Source organism: Eurosta solidaginis, chromosome 2 (genome assembly GCF_040869045.1).
Source record: "Eurosta solidaginis isolate ZX-2024a chromosome 2, ASM4086904v1, whole genome shotgun sequence".
In the NCBI taxonomy this organism is placed as follows: Eukaryota; Metazoa; Arthropoda; class Insecta; order Diptera; family Tephritidae; genus Eurosta; species Eurosta solidaginis.
In genome coordinates, this window is record NC_090320.1 from 196,207,450 (window position 1) to 196,229,195 (window position 21,746).

At 39.3% G+C, this 21,746-nt stretch overlaps 1 protein-coding gene across 3 annotated transcripts in view; it reads right to left on the minus strand.

Moving 5' to 3' along the window:
• Window positions 1–10,316: 10,316 nt before the first annotated feature.
• Window positions 10,317–21,746, minus strand: part of LOC137240473 (nitric oxide synthase-like) — a 336,236-nt gene continuing 324,806 nt past the window's right edge. For all 3 annotated transcript variants that reach the window (XM_067766786.1, XM_067766785.1, XM_067766787.1), the window contains exon 19: window positions 10,317–11,113. In XM_067766786.1, coding sequence (XP_067622887.1) covers window positions 11,006–11,113 — 108 coding nt within the window. In that variant the 3' untranslated portion in view covers window positions 10,317–11,005. The remainder of the gene's footprint in view (window positions 11,114–21,746) is intronic.

The following is a 21,746-nucleotide window of genomic DNA, read 5'->3' on the forward strand; positions in this document are numbered from 1 at the left end:
GTAGCAGAAAAACGATGGTGCCGTCAAATGCTTTAAATGTGGAAAGCCAGGGCACATTGCGCGTTATTGCAGTACCAATCCTAACAGCTCCAGCAATGTGGGTGGCCGTAAACGCAGAGCTGAAGGAGATGAGCAAATCTCCAAATCCACTCAATCGTTAAACTAAAGCGAGTCAGCCGCAAGGGGCGACAGCTGGCTCCCGCAATTGAATGCCCCATAATCTCTATCTCGCAAATTGGAAGAAGGTCAAGCAATCTTAGTGTCGGAGGACATATGGATGGAAAGGAAATTTTACTGACTGTAGATAAGGGTGCAGCTCATTTCATCATTCGATCAGATTTAGTCACAAAGAAGATAAGACCATTGCTTGGAGCAAGATTACGTACAGCCACGGGAGAGGACACCCAGGAAATTGGAGAAGTAGCATGTGAAGTAGCAATTGGGAACGTCACGGTACTACACTATCTTATAGTGGCAGAGATTGTTGATGAAATCATAATTGGAGTGGACTTCTTAATCGACCAAGGTATCAAGATCGATATGCAAGGCAAGACGATGCGATATAAGAACATGGATGTACCACTTAATTTCGGCTACGATAGAGGCTACATCAGTAAACGAGTGCTGGTGGAAGAGAGTCAGCAAATACCACCAAAATCAGAAGCAGTCATCTGGGCAAAGGTTGATGGAGATTGTGGGACAATCTTATCAGAGTAAGGCAAAGCAACTGCTCCTAAAGTACGCAAACATATTTGTCCAAGTTGGCTCCAAACCAGGCCGATCCGTCAAGCTCCTCGTAGTGTTCCACTGGCGAAGCGGGAAGTTGTGAGTCAAATCGTACAGAAATGAGCGATAGTGGTGTCATCGAACCATCAGCTAGTCCATGGAGCTCACCGGTGGTACTTGTATAGAAGAAGGATGGAAAAATGAGGTTTTGTGTGAACTACCGAAAGTTGAACGACGTTACTAAAATGGATAGCTACCCATTGTCAATAATTGACGACACACTGGACTCGCTATATTGTACTAAATGGTTTTCCACACTGGACATAAAAAGCGGTTATTGGCAAGTGCAAGTAAAGGAGAAAGACAAAGAGAAAACAGCCTTCAGTGTCGGTGATGGTCTTTGGCAATTTACAGTAATGCCCTTTGGACTATGTAATGCACCAGCTACTTTCGAGAGACTCATGGATCAGGTATTGAAAGGACTACATTGGAAAACATCCTTGGTTTACCTGGACGACATCATCGTATTAGGCAAGAACTTTGAGGAAAATCTTAACAACTTAGAGGAAGTTGTCCAGAGAATAGCTGGCGCTGGTCTGAAACTAAATCCCAAAAAGTGTTCGCTATTTTAAAAGGAAGTAAATTATTTGGGTCACAAGGTAACGACAGAAGGCATTTGTACTGCGAATGAAAAGATAGAGGCAGTAACGGATTGGCCAAGACCATTGAACCTGCATGAATTGAGAAGTTTCCTTGGGCTGTGCATATATTACCGCCGATTTGTACCAAACTTTTTCAGCGTAGCCCGTGGCCTCCAAGAGCTTACAAAAAAAAATAAAGCTTTTGAATGGAAGAAGGAGCAAGAAGTGGCTTTCCAAACATTGAAGGAGCGTTTGTGCACTGCCCCAATGTTAGCATATCCGATTCCAGGAGCAACATTTATTCTAGATACAGATGCGAGTGGATGTGCTATAGGAGGCGTTTTATCACAACTGGTCGATGGACAAGAGAAGGTAGTTGCATATTACAGCCGTTCGATTGGAAAACCAGAGAGGAACTACTGCGTTACGCGGAGAGAGCTGTTGGCATTGGTAGAGTGCATTAAACATTTTCACAAATACCTCTACGGCCAGCGATTCCGTGTCAGGACAGATCATGCAACGTTGAAATGGCTTCTGCAGTTCCGTAATCCAGAAGGGCAATTGGAACGGTGGATCGAGTGACTACAAAACTATGACTTTTCCATTGAGCATCGAAAAGGTAGTACCCATGGAAATGCTGATGCAATGTCACGAAGACCATGTAGTTTGGAATGCAAGCACTGTTCAAAGGCCGAGGCTAAAAAAGACATTATAGATGTCCGGCTATTGACTATAACACGTACAGATGAATGGGACAAGGAACAGCTAAGAAAGTGCCAGCTAGAAGATACAGATCTGTCACGTGTTATGCAAGGGCTCGAACGAAACGAAAGACCAAACAGAGAAGAGATGTCAGCAGAGAGTCGCATTGCGAAGTCATATTGGGCACAGTGGAACAGTTTAGAATTGATATCCGGTTGCCTTCATCGAGTATGGGAAAGTGAGGATGGTAAATTCAAGAAGAAACTGATAGTTGTTAGCAATGTTAGCATATCCGATTCCAGGAGCAACATTTATTCTAGATACAGATGCGAGTGGATGTGCTATAGGAGGCGTTTTATCACAACTGGTCGATGGACAGGAGAAGGTAGTTGCATATTACAGCCGTTCGATTGGAAAACCAGAGAGGAACTACTGCGTTACGCGGAGAGAGCTGTTGGCATTGGTAGAGTGCATTAAACATTTTCACAAATACCTCTACGGCCAGCGATTCCGTGTCAGGACAGATCACGCAACGTTGAAATGGCTTCTGCAGTTCCGTAATCCAGAAGGGCAATTGGAACGGTGGATCGAGTGACTACAAAACTATGACTTTTCAATTGAGCATCGAAAAGGTAGTACCCATGGAAATGCTGATGCAATGTCACGAAGACCATGTAGTTTGGAATGCAAGCACTGTTCAAAGGCCGAGGCTAAAAAAGATATTATAGATGTCCGGCTTTTGACTATAACATGTACGGATGAATGGGGCAAGGGACAACTAAGGAAGTGTCAGCTAGAAGATACAGATCTGTCACATGTTATGCAAGGGCTCGAAAGAAACGAAATACCAAATAGAGAGGAGATGTCAGCAGAGAGTCCCATTGCAGTTTAGAGTTGATATCCGGTTTCGGGTTTGAATCGAGCTCAAGGCCTAACAATAATTATTTTATCATTATTATTGTTATGATACATTTTTTCTTAATTGAAAAAATTATTAAAAGAAAAATTGTAAGTTTACAAACGGCGATGGTTACTAGGTCATGTTTCTGAATTTCACTTCTTCATCAGATAGCTTTTCGGGAGCTGAGTGTTGAACTCGAGTCTCCAACATTCATATCAGTGCAAGCCTTTTTTAGCTGCTACGCCATATGAATGTTCCGTTGTTCGCTGTACAATTGCCTTTTTTGTTTATATTCCTTTTGATCACCATGTAGGCACATACACTCTGTATGTAGTTTATTCCTAATGGTGTGGATATAATTTTTAGGCGTGCTTTTGAAAGCTTAGTAACATTTGTTCGGATATTTACAGTATTTGTTTTTAATACTTCCGCTGTTACTATTATATCAATATGATCATATGTATTTAATTAGCGAGCTTTGCTCATATTGCTTTATACAATAGTTTTTGTAATTGATATTAGAGAAAAATTGTAAGTTTACAAACGGCGATGGTTACTAGGACATGTTTCTGAATTTCACTTCTTCATCAGCTAGCTTTTCGGGAGCTGAGCGTTGAACTCGAGTCTCCAACATTCTGATACCATTGTATAAAGCAATATGAGCAAAGCTCGCTAATTAAATACAGAAAAAATTATTAAATTAGAATAGAAGAAAGAAGAAATTTAGACAACTGCCAAAGGTCGTTGTATAGATCCATTTCGGGAACTGCTAAATTCCTTCATCCGCAATGTTTAGGCGTCGCTGCTATAACCATTCAGCCATCACAGCGATTTTTTGTTTGTCTTCATTATTCCTACTTCAATTGTGGTTCTTGCCAATTGATATTCACAGCCAGGGCCGTAGAGAGAAAATTCGGGCCCGGGACTAAAGAATTTACGGGCCCCCTATAAGAAATCTACTAATACATTTGATAAAAATGAATTACTGACGTCTCATTCAGGAATCATTATTGATAATTACATCAAAAAAAAATTTCCCACATCAACTAAATGATTTCTGGACTAAGAGCTGAAAATAAAATTAACACAGAATATTTACTTTTTATACTATTTTATTGTAACGTAGAAATAAAATTCTCTTTTAACAGCCATATATTGTTTCAAATAATTTTTTTAGTTATTTGGTAACATTTCTGATAAATTTAATGATGATTATAAATTTTAAATATTCAATATAAAAGGTTCGCATAACAAAGAGTGGCTTTTCTTGCTTTTTTCGCTGCAAAATTTTTTTATAATAATATCAAAATTTAGCTGTCTTGCCAAAACGGGTTCAACACAAAGCGAGTACTAAAACTTGCTCTTTAGATGAACACGATCTATGAAAGTTTTTGATTCTTGAGAGGACGCTGAAGGAACGTTCTGTACTAGCTACAGTGGCAGGTATGGTGCAAACGATACGTAAAGCAACACAAATGTTGGGGAAAATTGAATACAAATTTTGAACATAGATGGCATTTAGCAATTCTAATGGTGACAGACCTTTATCAAAATTGAATTATTTCGCATTCTAAGCTTTGAGAAATGTCCGACTTGTATTTTTCGACAAATTTTGCTGCGCTCGCCCGAACCGTAGTTTCATCCATGTCTTCAAATTGGCACAAAAGGAAAACGTCTCGCTCAAATTTCTCATAGCTGCAAATCGTACAGTAATGCCAGTAATTACCGAAACAACGATCACCAGAAATGTATTGTCTTTAAAATCAGACTCTGAATCTTCCGTAATCATCTCATTTCCATTATTTTCAAAACGTCTTTTGGGTTTTCTCTTTCGAATGTCCGAAATTTTGGCGAGATGTTCAATTGAATACCAACTGTTTTGCACTAGTTTAAAATTGTTTCCCATCGTTTCCTGATCAACTTCAAATCAGCTAATAAGGCATCCAGATGTCGAACCTCAACATCTCTCTAGCTTGGAGGACCACGTTTCTTTCATTAATGGTAGTCAGTATTTTGAACCAAATTGAGGACAGCAAGATACATTTGAGCTTGTTGTTGAACAGGGCGAGTAATCAACATTCGAGTTTTTGTCGAGAATGTGAAGTAGTGCTTCAGTGTACGCTTCTTTCATATTAGCGCCGTTATTGTATCCTTGTGCACGACAATCCTTTAATGGGATTTCATGTTTACCTAGAGTATGGCAAATTAAATCAGCGATTTCCTGACCAGTTTTTTGGTGATCTCTAAGTGATCTCTAAGTATCGAATCATAATGACTTACGAGATCTTAGATGCCCAAAAGGTATATACTTTGGCCTTTGAAAGCTAGGCCTCTTTCACCCAAAAATAAAATAGTGTCCAAAATTCTATATAAAATTTCTTTTCACTTTTGAGTTTCAGTGATTAGTTGTTCATTGATAACTGTATCAATTGTGGCCTCCTTTTGAATTGTAAAGATCGCCATTGAATATAACATTTAATGTGATCTTGAGTATTTTCGTGTGATGGCAGTTTATAGTATAGCTTCTTCCATACCTGGAATTTCGAATATCCGCAGAACAAAATTTAGGTCGATTTAAAGTATTGGTGCTTAATAGGCGACATGGTATGCAATAAAAGGCATTGCTACGGGCACTCCACACTAACCAGTCACACTCCACTTTCTCTCCATTTGGCAAGATTCTGTTTAGGTAGGAAATGCCTCGTCATGACAATCACGTGGAAAAATAACAGGACACTTTTCATGACCTCGACGAATTATTTCGTTGACTTCTTCAGACTGCAAAAACTCATTAGTCACGGTACCGATATCGAAGTCGTTTAAATAATCTGAACTTTGATACAGAGTTGGTGGTATTGTTGGAAGACTTTTTGAAGATGAACCTTCATCAGTGTCACCACGAAAACTTTACGATTTCCGATTCATGTAAACATACATTTTTGTTTCGCGTTTTTATTGTCTCCTCACTGTTCCAAAGTCCAGGCAAAAACTCATGATCAATATTCATTGCTTTTGAAATTCGGCTTTAAATTTGAACTTGGAAAAATATAAGAATCTCCTGAATTAAAAAAAATGTCTTAGTACCTCTAAATCGCGGGCTCCCTGAGAAGCCCAGGCCCGGGGGGAATCCCCCCATTCCCCCTCCCCTCTCGTCTGGCCTATTCACAGCACTGCGACATTTGTTGCAGAATGCATGTGAACATTAGTTGCTTGCATGGAGTATGGGAGAGTGAGGATGGTCAAAGTAAGAGGAAACTGATAGTTGTTCCATGGAAAATGATTCCCGAGGTTCTCAGTGAACTACATAACGGTCCAAGTGGAGGTCATCTTGGAATCACGAAGATGTTCGGGAAAATTAAGCAGAGATTCTACTGGGTTGGTTACCATCAGTCGGTCACCGAGTGAATTGCCAACTGCGAGGTTTGCAACAGAGCGAAAGGGCCCAAAATACGAAGTCATGGCCAGATGAAGCATTATATTTCAGGTGCACCCTTTGAAAGGATCGCCATGGAGGTCGCAGGTCCACTTCCTACTATCAACCGCGGAAACATATACGTACTGGTGGTTATGGATTATTTCAGTAAATGGCCAGAGGTATACCTAATCCCAAACCAAGAATCGGAAACAGTAGAAGTGGTTACAAACGATTGGGTTGCATGGTATGCGGTACCAATGGAGTTAGATTCTGACCAAGGGAGGCATTTTGAATCAGCTGTGTTCCAAGAAATGTGTAAGAAGTTGGGCATTCGAAAAACACACACCCAACTGCATTGCATCCTCATATCATTATTCTTGATGGCTTTCCCATCGGCACTGCATGAGACAACGGGCCAAACTCCCGCAAAGGTAATTTTTGGCAATGACCTTCGACCGCAAGCTGATTTGAAGTTTGGGATATTTGCCGTTGCGGAAAGAAATGTCATGAAATCCAGTGGTGTCTTGGAAGAAGAGCTGAGAGAGATACACGATAGGTAACTAACAAATATTATGAGTGATAAGATGAAAGCCAGATACGATAAAGCAATTAATTCGGAAGGTTTTCAGGAAGGAGATTTGTTGCTGTTATACAACCCACAACGAAAAAAGTTTGTCCCCGAAATTGCAGTGTAATTGGGAAGGCCCATACAAAGTTGTAAATCGGATCAACGATGTAGTGTACCGCATACAAACCATTGGCAAACCACGAACCAAAATGAAAGTGGTTCATTTGGAAAGGCTGGCAGTGTTTAGATCGAGAGATTAGTCTGATCGGGACGAACTGCCTTCGACCTACTTACACCGCCTCATGGGCCCATCCCAAGCGCTCGATCTCCACTTCTGTTGGGTCGACCACTGCTCCCAAGCGTTGTACAATTCTTAGTGCTGCACGGTACTGTGAGAGAGCTCTTTTACTTCCTCATCTCCGTACCCTTCTCCACTCTTCTACTCCGTTTCCATTTGTGTGCTTCTCCAACACGGAGTTCATTGAATCAGCACTACTCTCGCTCCACGAGTCCGACGCATCGCTTAATGCGTATTTGTCGTCCTTTGCTTGCGACTCAGTCCTCCTCTTATCATCGTCCTTATTACAATCAGGCAATGAGTCGTTCATCTTGGTCGTACGACCACCTGCCCGACAAGGCGGGCTCAGCGGTCCAGTATTATATAGGGGAAAGAACTGTCTGTCAAAGCAGCGCCCCTTACTGTGGTAAGGCCACAAATACATCCCGAGTTGGCCCGGTATCGGGAAGGCTCCGTTCGAATATGGCTGAATTTATCGCCTGGCTGCAAATCGTCAAATAGGAACGGTCCGCATAACACCCTGGATTAGGGGGTTGGCAGTTCTTGGTCACCGACAACCCGCCGCCCTCCTATGAGGCGAAACGGCGTAGATGTGTGTCCTAAACAGCTCCGCCTCATAGTCGGGCGCTTTAGAGTTCGGCTAAGCACTCACACCAACGACAAGGTGCCTACCCTGGTGAGGGGACAAAAAAAATGTAACGCCTGCTGAAAAATTGCTGATGATGAAAATACAGGACACAAAGCTGAAGATTTATTTATTGCTGTAATATCAGTTCTCGAATTTCTGGATCTTAATATTGCAGATTGTCGAAGTCATTCATACTATAACGTACGGAATGTATCAGAAATTTATTCAGGTTTATGGGCAGGAATCAAAGAAATCAATGATCTAACGGAACACGCTCCGTGTGCAGGTCATTCAACGAATTTGGTTGGGCTCCATGCGGTAGAAAGTACGCCCGAAACAGCTTCTTTCTTTAATACAATCCAAGCACTGTACAACTCCTCTACTGTTTGCGTTTCATAAGATGTATCACATCCCATAATAAGTTAGCAATTATCTTGTATGTTCATAGAAACTTTAATTTCCTAATACATGTTTGAATATTGTAGTCGAATGATGCATGCATTATTTTATTTGTTGATTTTGTTTATAATTAGAACTATATGAAATACAAAAGGATTCATCGCTTCTTACACTTCTTGAGCATTAATCTTGAATCAACTTGTCAACTTTCAAGATTTATTTAAATATAAAAATTAACGTTGTGTAATTATTCTCTCATATTTAGATGGTGAACAAATGAAAACATTTCTATTTCGACTGTACATAGTATCGTTATGGATTTTTTTAAATTATTCGTATAGAATTCAGAAAAAAGGGCGGCATTTTTCTCCAGTGAACAATTTTTTGTTCGGGGTGTTAAAAACGACCCCTCTTATCGACCTGTTAGAGTTTTATTATACATACATATGTACATATGTATAGATCATGAAAGCTTAAAATACAAAAGTCGCCCAAATTGAATAAACTGGTTTTTATGACTGCCCAAATGTAAACAAACGCGATGTATCAAAAATCAAAAAAATTAGTTGATTCAAAAGCTTAACAACCTTGTTGCATGCAATTATCGCACGCCCCTTTATATGATTCAATTTGCAGTAAATGATTGGAAAATCAATCAATGTAAACGGGGGTCCGCATTAGCATTAGCTGAGGTTTTTGATTGATTTGTTACTACTGTTGTCAGAAGAAAAAACTTAAAAAAAGAATACCTCACAATTCCGTCCATTTAAGTCAATTTGCAAGCCACAGGGTGCGATTCGTTTCGAAAATTTTACTTAAAGATGGGTCGGAAAAAAATGTACACCTAAGGGAGGTGTCGACCCAAAAGAGTTGCACGTTAGGCGACATATCTCTGTACATCATTTAATTGTTTAATAATTCAAAATAGATGGCAATACTGTGGGAAACGCCTAATTATAAATACCCAGAATATTATACACGGTCTATAAACAAAATTGTATTCACCTCGAATTGATCGCAAATTTTGAATTATTATCTACAGAACCATATATTATTGTAACTGGTTTTAATTCGCTTCGATTGCTTTGAACATTTGACTCAATTAAGAAACATATTAAGCAGAACTTACCTACATACGTATGCATAACTGTAAAGGATATTTTGGTATGTTTATGGAAGCTCAAAATTATCACATTTCCCGCAACCGACCCAAAAATTACTCCCTCACTTAGTACCCTGCAAAAGAGCATGCGATTGATCCTAAAGACAGTGGTCTGCGACTAATCACTTTTGTCTACATTGGGGCATAATAAATCCCTATACTCTCCTTTGGGTACAGTTGGGATTAGTCATTTTGAAATTTATGTAGCCAATTTTAAGGAAAAGTAAAAAACGGCACCGAATTCGGTAAAATAAAGAATTTAATGGAACTGAAACAAATGATTTAAGAAAACTGCGGAGTCCTATACCGAACCGGAAATACCAGGACCATATGGTCTATAGTATTTGTTTCATTTTTCTACTATGCCTATCAGGGAAAAAAATTTAAAATATTGTATTAGAGTTTAAAAAAATTATAAAACCTGTAAAAACTCTCGCAGGGGTAAAAGGAGGAATTGTTTTACCTATACATCGGTGTATAAGGAAGACTTGTCCGACACTTGCAGAAGGGGTTCAAGAAGCACCCGCCCGACAGAATCCCTAGCGATACAAAAGTGACCTCCCCGACATTTCACGTAGGGGTGAAAAGAGGACGTGTCGAACTTTATCCGTAAGGTTATAAAGGCGAGTGGAAAAATGATCTATCCATAAGTACCCGTGGGGGTATAAGAGGACCCGTCCGACACTACCCGTTCAGGCATAAACAGGTACAATTAGTCTCTCCATAGCACATGTTCAAACGAAAGGGACCACTCTAACCCATATAAAAAGATAAAAGCTAGCTATAGTCGCATATTGCTTTGACACTCATCTCGGATTCATCCTAGACTAATAGCATTTTTTGCAGGGTACCCTTCAAAATTCAACTCACAGGCACTTTCTATGAAGATTGTATTTTATTCATCATTTTGTAATCGTTTCAATACAATAGATATGACTAACAATAAAATTGATTAAGTACAATTATAATTTAAATATATTTATTTGTTTAGTGGAATGGCAAAGCTTAAGTCAGAGGTAAAAGTAAATATGTTTGTATGTTTTTTGTTTGATGTTTAGTGTGTGTGTGTGTGTGTGTGTGCGTGTTTGTAGGTACATGTAGTAGAATAATATTTGATATAATTATCAAATTTTCCTCACAACAATAAATTTTAATCAAACTAAATATACATTACAATGAATTAATCAATTAAGTACCGAAAGTATAGACAGATTTAGAATATTGACGTATGTGCACATATAACATGCCTACTTTCATACGAGGTGAAAGGTGAGAATATTTAGATATTTTCATAGAATTGCTCTTGATTGTATGCAATTGGCGTCATCAGCATACATACATAAATAAATACATACATACATGCATAAATATTTAAATGCCTATAATACAAAGCTGTTTGATTAGACAAATGCCAATTTATTTTGATTTAGTAAATTTGATTTGCTGAAATTTTTTTAAAGTTTTGGTTTTCACGTTTCTTGCCAAAATAGTTTTTTTAATAAATTTTGTATTCACAATTTGTTTTTAGCATTATTGCATTTTACTCCATTCCTCGTTATCCTCGTTTATGGTTGCGATGCCATTCGTATGCGCGCTGTGGCTCTCGATTTTGTGTGTATTTCTGCTGTGCGGAGCGTTATGCCGAAAATGTCCTCATGATATCGATTTGCGTCCTTATGAAAGCGATTTAATTGGGAAATAATGCACATATTGTTCGGATTAATATAATATACTAAGGTTAATAGAACGTACGTGGCTAGTAAAATTTTAAAATGTTAAGTTTTGAAATCAAATAAATTCCAATAAGTGAGTAATTTTTTAATCCTTAATGCCCACGTCCCATGTCAAAATATTTAGGTAAGAAAGCGTGGTGTGACCAATTGTCAGAGAATGAAATAATCATACTGAAAGGGTTTACCGTTTGCTAGTGGAAAACGTCCCCAACTACTCCAATAGTCTTCCTTTATCTGGTTAAATGTGTCGAGAGCAAACCAATGTACGTGATTAGTAATAATTTGTAAAAACTCGTAAATAAGTTAAACCTCCATGATGAAGCCTCACCTAATCTATTGAGACAGATGGACTTCACCGGCGTCCGAAACGCGGTCATACCCCACACCAGTTTTTAGCATAACAAGTAAGAACGGGACTGTCTTCGGCTGTGCTGAAGAACTCTGGATTTTCATGAATGAATCTGAAGAAGACACAATAACGTGTCGAAACGCGTCGGAGAAAAAAAGGAAACTAATGTTTTTGCTTTAAATTGAACGACCAAAAAAGCTCTTATAAATAAATAAACTCAACAATTCCCTTCGTCTAAAAAAATACAATAACGAATCTGAACAATAATTTGAAAGAGTTTGAAAAATGCATAATATATGAACAATCAGTTGTATTATATATTATTATTCATATATACGTGGGGGGAATCCGCCAAACTTTGGTTTTTTTTGGAGAAAAGAAAATTTTTTTTTGAAACATGGTATCACGCAAATATCTTTTTGTTAGGAACATTGAGGGGTAAATTGGAGCTATAGTGCATCGCGTCTTACATAATGCCCCAAAAAGATATAGTCAAAAGATCGATCAAAACATATATAAATTCAGGTCGCAATGTTAAATATACATTTATTTCAACACTTCTGTACCGAATCTATCGAAATTTTAACAAAATATGGAGATATATGCAGCTGTTAGCTGTGTAAAATTTTTTTGGTACACGAGACCCGGTTTTGTAGATATCGGTAAAAATATAAAACCGAATAATCGCCAAATATTTTTTACTGCAAAGTTTATTATTTATTTAAACACCTTTCTACCGATTCTTTTGAAACTTTAAACACATATAGATAGTATGAACGAAGTGTGTTAAGGTAAAAAAGTTTTAATACCAGAAATCCGGTTTTGGAGATATTGATAAAAATATAAACCAGGAAAACCTTAGGTTTTTTTACTTATTTAAACACTTATTAACCGATTGTGTTGAAATTTTATGAGGATATACATACATATATGGGGTATATTTAGGTAAAATTTTGTTGATACCCGAAACCCGGTTTTAGAGATATCGGCCAAAATATGAAATCGAGTAACCGTCATATATTTCATACCCGTTTGTTAATTTTTTCTCTAAACCACAGTAGTATACCATTAATTGCCTCATCTTGGAATATTTGCTCAAGGAAAGTTATTGATGTTTGTACACGGGGCAAATATACGAAATTTTCGCCAAAAATTTGCAATCGTAAAAAGTGTAGAAAAAAATTTAATTTTTTTTTAATTTTTGTACCAAATTTGTGTTTATTTTCATTTACTTTTAAATAAAAAATGGTTTAAAAAAATACAAAAAAAATTGTCTTAACTTTCTTACTATTGCCAATTTTTGTCGGAAATTTCGTATATTTGCCCCATGTACAAACATCAATAACTTTCCTTGCGTGAATATTCCAAGATGAGGCAATTAATGGTATACTACTGTGGTTTAGAGAAAAAACTAACAAACGGGTATGAAGTGATAAAAGTAAAATTGTAGCTTTGCCCATTAAAAAACATGCTCCTGAAAAAAATTTACGCAACCAAGTGCTTCCACTTTTCTGCCTCTACCTTCAAAACTGAAAGGGGCACATCGAATTTGGCACAGGTATTTGTAGTCCCTGATAGGCTATTATCGTTCATAATCCAAATTTCAATACTCAGTTGCCTCAAAAAGCTATAAGCAAAAAACTATCAATATTTAAAATGACAAAAAAAAAGTATCGCTACTTTGATTGATGATAGTTTTGAGTTTTGGTCATACTTTTAGAATCTCCGTCTCAAAAACAACATTCAGTTTGAATTCTATAGCGTTTCAGCGATGCCTCAAAAAAAAAGTAATGACAAATACCCACTTATCCGAAAAATAAGTTGTATGTGAAATATATGCGTTAGTGGGCCGATCCAGTCGGTCCCATAAATACTTCATTGAGCACTCAAATATATAAACACACCAAATTTCATCAAGATATCTCAACAAATTATGAACAACACTTTTCCAAAAGTATTTCAGAAAAACTCAAATATCTTTCAGAAAAACTCAAATATCTTTCAAAAAACCCCAAATAAAATTCAAATCAACGCAAATTTATTTCAGAAAACCCCAAATAAGGTTCAGAAAAACGCAAATATATTTCAGAAAATAACGGTTAGAGTTTTCTGAAATATACTTGTGTTTTTCTGAATTTCTTTTAAGCTTTTCTGAATGGCATTCCGACTTTTCTGAAATACAATTATGTTTTTCAGATTTTTAATTATACTCCTTTGAAACACATTTGCGTTTTTCGGAACTTTATTTGTCATTATCCGAATTTCATTTATATTTTTATGATATACGTCTGAGCTTTTCTGAGGTGCATTGGAATTTTCTAAAATAGTGTTGGAAAAGGTATAGTTTCAGTTCAAACAGACCGACCGACATGTCTGAAAGAACTCAGCTATTGGTGGGTCTATTTCTTCTCCTTTAAGAACTTTTAGTTTCGAAACTCGTATCAAACTTAGTAACTCAATTCAATTTATTGATTGAATATTCCTTAAGCTTCGTGAATGTGTCTCGATCAAAAAACACGTAACCAAATCGACCAGGTTGTGTTAGACTGGCGACATGCCTCCAGTGTTTAAGATGTGCGCACTATTTGTGATCACAAAATCGACTTTTATCACTCTCCCATCGTCACTAAAATCCACGCCCTCTTCTGCTCAAGCTACACTAAAAAATGAATGAAAAATCCGAATTATTTTTTACTTGAAATTTAAAAGCTTTTCAAATGTGGAATTCACTTCGAGAAAAGTGTAAAACTGGGCGTACTACTTTTTAAATTTAAAGGCGAAAAGGTAAAAATCTGCCTTAACACTACAAGATTTGGTTATCTTAGTTCTTCAAATATGCACCACAATTTTTTCTATATTCCCACAAAACTCAGAAACTAAGTTTCTGTGTATAACGAAAAAAAAAATATGAAAGCTGGATTTTGAAAATCTGCAAACAATACGGATTGCCAATGACAACCCTACTTGGCTTTCAAACCTCCTTTGAGTAAGCACAAGTCTAGAGCACTTTGTACTACCGCCGAGGAAGCCACTGGATGTGAAGAAACCTTGTGCCCTGCCCGCAGAGCCGCTGTGAGATAAACGCAACAAGAGGAGTGTACGAGTTCAAGGTTAAGTTGAAAAGACAGATGCCGTTTCATGAAAAAAACATGTGTGCGATTGGCTTGTTCCACTATTAAAAAAGCCTGTAAATTATACCAAAAAATGTATCGACAGGCTAAAAGTTTTAAGCGCTGAGTATATTCTTTCAAAAACGAAACCACGACCTGGTAACCGATGTCCAGTAAGTGCTCAGATAATAGGAACAACATTTCCCTCTCATACTAAATGAGGGCAACAATGAAGCGCCCAGTGAAGATGCTGAACCTAACCCGTTGTTTTCAGTTGAAGTTGTATAAACTTATATGCAGACTACGGTCGGATGAGTGCGCCTAAATATCTCTTGATAGATAAATGGGTTAAGAAGTGTAGTTGGCACGCAATCAAAATCGCAGTCAAGGAAACTATGATTATACAACACATTTCCAGCTCACTACTTTATCGACCATCTTTAGCGATGTTTTGCCCATTTTTCAAACGAAACGTTTGGACTACAATAATATCTATATGGTGACCTTGACTATGTAGTTCTTAGGGCATGGAGTATATTCAATAGCAAATAACTACTTGTGAAGTATCTATAGCAAAAAGCATTGCATGGGATTGATATATTCAACATCACTGGTTATAAGATCAACTAAAAAGTTTCACTTTTGATTCTTTCTACAGGATAAGTACATTCATGTATACGTGGAAGTCAAATCACATGCACCTCTTTTTATTATACACTACAAATCATTTCTTCAGTCTCAACATTTGCTTGAAGGCAGAAACCTTAGAAACAGAAATATTTGCGCAAAATGTGAAAACTTTACTCCTACCTGACAAACGTACTTTGGTTGAATGGTGCATCAGTGCAAAAGTGTAAAGAAATGCACATACAAAAAAAACTTGTTTATATACACAACTATATTTGTGTAAATATTACAGGGTGTAGCATTTCGTTGCCGTTAGTAAAGGTAAAAAAACGTTTAAAACCCGTACTGTTATTAGAAGTTTACGCGTAGTCAGAGACAGGCCCATAGATTCAATAGGTTGATAAGCGTAATTAATCGTCTCCGCAACCCAATTGTCAAACTCAGCGGCGCCAAGTACCTCATGGCGCTAGGGGGTGGGGGCAGGTTGGCCTAGAAGGCTCCATTTGGTCTTATTAAATAGTTCCCGAGATGGTCGGGCTACTGCCTTAATGGTACTGGTTACCGAATCTATATCCGAAAAAGAACCAGCAACATCGATAACACTCCCTAAAATCCTCGAAAAGTTCCCTAATTGCTACATCAACAACAACAACAAGCTCGTATTAAAAATATGAGGGGATTTCTTATATTGTTAAATGTCTGTTACCTGAAAATTGTATCTCCACTAAACGTATATTTTAGATTAGGGCTCAATATATGTCCATAAGAAATTCCAAAACTGTGAGAGCATCAGCATATGAAGCACGCGTGTTTCCACAATTTTTATTCTGATTCAGTTGAGCATTAAAACGACAATGGGTACTCCATCCTCACATGGAAGCTGAGTCTGCTAATTCGTGCGGTGTCCACATCAAGCGAGTGAATATACTCCCCACCCAGGAGCCGCCACACAACAGTAGCGACAGCAAAGTTTTATGGTTAAGACTGCGGGTTATAATTTGTTGGTGTATGGAGAGGCAGATGGGATGCAATCATGGGTGCTGTTCGGAAAGGAGATTCAAGTTTTCTTCTGTCTAATATCCGCAATGAGGAGGTTATAACTGCTTCAAGGAGAGCGACAGTGGAAAGTTATAGCTGACTTCAGGGATTATGGCCAATGACAATGTATGGGGCCATCGTAACTACCATCTGCGATATGAGAGTTGAAGCAAGGCAGCGAGGAGCAAGCCTGATTATTGGTGCAATATCTGATGTTGGTTAGTTGGTTTGTGTGCTGCCAAGCCAGAGAGACCGGGATCAAGTACTTGGCACTTCTCTTGGATTCAATTTTTTATTAGACTGCTGCATACTGTGCTAGTTTTAGTGTAACTGTTTGCTTAGAACATTTAGGTTTACAGCTCCTGCAGCTCCTGTCTTTAAAGGTTATACCTATTTCTTTCTAGTGTAGGCCGAACGGAGAGTGTCCTCTAACTCCGGTTCTTTTCTGGTTTTAGTCTGGCCAAGTATATTTGATGCGTCTTTCTTAGAATCGGTTTCTTAGAATCGGTCAAAATTTGTCTCTTTATTTAAGTAAGAGGTAAAAACACCGTGGCTGCCAACCTTTACTAGTTCATTCACTTTTTCATACCCGTCAGGGAGCAGTGGACAGCTGTTCAATCAGCCGGGAAGAGTAATATATGCTAATATTGGGAGCTCTACAAGGTAATTGGGGATACGCATGTCGCAAAACAGATATGTCAAGCGGGAATCGGCACAGATAAAGAAAATTCTATAAAGTAGTTCTGCCCTACCCTCGGGGTACTTAAAAATATGAATGACGTCTGAACGGCTTCCCAAGGCCGTCGGTTCTATGTACCGGAGCGACTCGGGATTTTTCCCGACCAAGGACTGCCATTTCAGTGTAACCCCATTTAATTATTGCGTCCCTCCCACAAATTGTCATCCTCCGAGCAGCTCCTTGCAGCGGGACTGCTCCATATTCTCTTGCTCCGGGAAGCTATCGAACCCAATCCGGGTCCGTCTCCGGAGAAATGGTTTTGCTGCATCTGCCGGAAAAGAATCTTTTTAGGACGGTCATACTCTTGTCAGTGTGTCTCGTGTAAGGGATGGTTGCATCGGAAAGGTTGTTCTGGGCTAGACCCCAAAACCAGACCTCCACGTAACTTTTATAAATTGTTTTTTCGCTCCTTGCTGTTCACGTCCTAGGACGTCCCTTAGTCTGCGCCTCAGCGCCCCCCCCCCCCCGATACCTTCCAGCAGCCCCGCTACTCTGCAAGCCACAACAAGTACCCGCTGTTGCTCCCGCCCCACGGCGCCACCAACTCACACGGCTGATCCCACTCATACCTACAATCTCCGTAGTAGAGTCGGGAGCAATGCCGATCATCAGCCCCTGCCCCCTTCTTCTTCCCCCCTTTTTTCCGGCAGCAATTGTGTAGGTCAGGGAAACAGACTCTTAGTCCCTACCTCCCTTTGCACCGTTTGCCAGCACAGAATATATATGTTTGCGACATCCGCCCATTGCCGCTCGTGCCATGGACGGTGCCACTTTCCTAGATATCATGGTCTCCGCGACGGCAACCCCCGACGGATTTCATTGCGCCATGTTGCCAGGCCGCATACCCAAATACACCGGGTACCCCAATGCCTACCCAAGGACGTCTAGCCCCAGGGCCTAAACAGCAATCGCGTTCTGGCCTTCCACAACCCAGGCGTAATCACCCGTCACTTACTCCCAGAGTGACGACGTCTCCCCCTATGCACTTCTGCAGTTAAACTCTAATGGATTACCTGGGAAGATCACGGAGATAGTAGACTTCATGAAGCGGCACAACATCCGCATTGCTGCGATTCAAGAGACTAAACTCACAGCAAGATCTGCATTGCAGACCTGTTCTGGGTATAATGTCCACAGAAAGATCGCGAGAGCGGAAATGGATGCGGCCTCGCGTTTATCATACACCACACTGTGCAATATCATATATTTGATCCCGACATCGACCGCAGGGACAGTGTCTTAGAACGTCAAGGATTATCTGTCCGGTCAGGGGATGCAAATCTACAAATCATCAAAATCTACATCCCTCCTGTGACCTGTTGCCCCAGTGGATACCGCCCTGAAATCAGCGGCGTACTCAATGGAAACAATCGCATTATCTTAGGCGATTTCAATGCCCATCACGATCTGTGGCATTCAAACTTTCGGGTGGACAGTAGGGGAGAGATGTTAGCGGATCAAATAGAAGAAACGAAGTTCTGTACCATAAACGGAGACGCCCCCACATGTATGGTAGGAAGCTGTTACAGAACTCGTAAACTGCGTCAACTGGCAGCCGATGGTAACATTGGCATCCGAGCACCTGCCTATACTTATTTCGCTCGAGCGTTCCGCCGACTTCATCGTAGCAGAAAAACGCACTTTCATTAACTTTAAAAAAGGAAAGTGGGACGAATACAAATCCTTTACAGACAGCTGCTTTGCTGCCCTCCCTATCCCAACTGATGCCCGCCAAGGGGAGCGTGCTTTCCGCATGGTCATTGAATCCGCCTCGGCTTGTTTCATTCCCGCCGGTAGAATTCCCGAAATTCGGCCCCACTTCCCGACGGAGGCCGCCAGCTTAGCGAGATAACGTGACCTTATAAGACAACTCGATTCCGGCGACCCCCAAATAAGGGATATAAACCAATGCATCAGATTGCTTGTGGATGAACACAAGCGGGCGAAATGGGAGGAGCACCTAAGCGGTTGTACCTCTCTGCCGGTGTAGGTAAACTTTCTATCTTCTTCTCTTCTTACTATCGAATCCGTCTAGGCACAATGACAAAGTTTCCATCGCCTTTGGCGACAAATTGCTGTCGGATGCGAAAAAATGCGCGAGCGCTTTCTGCCGAAAATACATAATGCATTCTGCGGTCGACAAAAATAGACGGAGGGCCAACAGACACGCATGTAAACATAAGTTCAGCGCGTCACCAATTACCATCACCGCCAAAGAGGTTGAGGATGCCATCGGTCATGCTAAACCATCCAAAGCAGTGGGCCCAGACGGCATAGCCATGTGGATGCTTAAAAGCCTAGGGAAAGCGGATTTCAAATATTTAGCACATGTCTTCAACCTGTCTATTTCCACCTTTGTCATACCCGAAAAATGGAAAATGGCCAAGGTGGTACCGCTACTAAAGCCTGGGAAACCAGCTAACATAGGAGAGTCATGTCGCCCGATATCTCTCCTATCGCCAGTAGCCAAGACTCTTGAAGCCATTTTGCTCCCCCACTTCAAAGCAAATTTGCAGCTAGCCTGTCAGCAGCATGGCTTTAGAAAACTCCATAGCACTACCACCGCGCTGAATGCCATTAGCACCCAGATAAATTGTGGTTTAAATCAGAAGCCCCACCATAGAACAATACTCGTAGCGCTATACCTATAAAAAGCTTTTGATACGGTCAACCATGGCACGTTACTGCAAGACTTGGAAGGGTCTACCCTTCGCCCATGTCTTAACCCTTTACGGCGCCAGGTTTTAAATTTTATTAAATTTATATTTACTAGCTAGTAAATACGCTGTTATTAATAAAATCAACAATAAAAATATTTTTTTTTTTATTTTTTATTAATTTTTTACAAAAAACTGTTTGTTGCAGAAATGCAAAATGGCATCAATAGTGCTACATGAATAAAATCCAACTCAAGATGTGTGGAAATTTTTAAAACAGTTATTTTGTTTATTATAACACAAACCTACTCCGCATTTTTCACAGCTTGTTAGTGTAAAACCTTTGCAGCCAGGAAATTTGCACCTCTTTCGCTTATCCATCAAAACCTGCCAGTGTCCGTATTGGTCCAACTTCACATCTTTCGGGGGAACGTGTTGAGCCGGACCTTTCTTCCTTTTATTTTCGATGAGACATTCAACATCACTTTTACGTTTCAAACGGTTAACTGTCTGATATTTGCATAGTGTCTCTGCTATAGCTACTCTGAATTCCGCAGAGTTTAGGACTTTACTGGTACTAGGTTTTTCAGCAATAATTCTCCGGTATAAAAACCAAGACATTGCAACGTCCAGGAAGTGGTAAAAGACTCATATATACCAATGCTTACTATGTAGTTTAATTTTGTAGTGACCCATAACAGAGGCTAAAAGGTCAACACCCCCATATGCGGATTATATTCTGCTACGACAAAAGGACGTTCAATAGACACATATTGATTTGCTGACTTATCCCACCTTCGTACTACAGATGTTGAGTGCTCTCCAGCAAAATTTGATGCCAGAGTAACGATTTTATTATCTCTCCAAGCTACAACAGCTACGCCAACTACATTGCAGTTTCCCATGTATTCTATTGACGTTCCGCGGGGTTCTTTTTTTAAAACTTTATCATCAGGTAGCTTGCAGTTGGGAATACGGGTTTTCTTATTGTTCCTAGAGCCAAAACTCCTCGCTTCGACAATTATTCAATAAGCGGAATAGAGATGTAATAATTATCGAAAAATAACAAATAGTTCTCATTGATGGGCACATCACGGACAAGGCGGACAACTACATTGGATGATGCTCCTAAATCAGGCTCGCCGGATGCACATATGTTTTCCTTTCCACTATACATTTCGAACTTATATCCATACCCAGATACACCACATATAACAAACAGTTTAAATCCCCATTTATGGGGCTTATCGGGTAAATACTGTTTACAATAGATCAGAACCCATTTGTTCATATGGAACCATTTTACTATTGTCGTTGAAGTGTAATAACTGTCGAAGCAATTCAAATGGTTTTGAATTCATTGTCTCTCTTATCGGCTCGAAGCTAATATTTTCAGACCAATACATTTTTACATTGGGCATACTTACAATCAATATATAATATGCAATGCCAATAAATTGACGTATTTCTTGAGCAGTTACATTTACCGGCTTACCAGAATCTCTCTGCTCGGAGTACAAATTAGTCTGATTCTTGATTATATTGATAAAATCCTCAGTGAAAGGACAGGAAAAAACCTCAAATGGAGTATCCAAGCAAAGTATCTCCGGCGGTAGCTTATCGGATCCACGAAAACATAGTTGGTCGGCATTCAACTTCAGGTGTTTGGATTTCCATGTAATATTGCTCCTGGGTATTCGATTAGAGGTCCACTGAGGTGCTTCGGGTATATCGGTTAGCACAGCGGAGGCTGAATTTAAATGTGTTGCATAAGAAATGGTTTCAGCGGATTTTGCTAGAGTGGTAGTATCCGGAACATCATTTTCCAAATCAAGTGGTAAGTTTAGTTCTTCCTCAGAAGTGTCATGATAGTTAGGCTCGATATTATACGTCGGATCAGTAATATTGTCATCATCAGAAAAATCAAGGCCATCCTCACTGTCTGTCTATTCATCTAATATCTTTTCCAGTTCCTTGGTTGTCAAATTATGCTGACCATGTTTTATTTTGATCCTCAACGAGAACCTTTGAATTTGAATATAGCAAAAAAAAT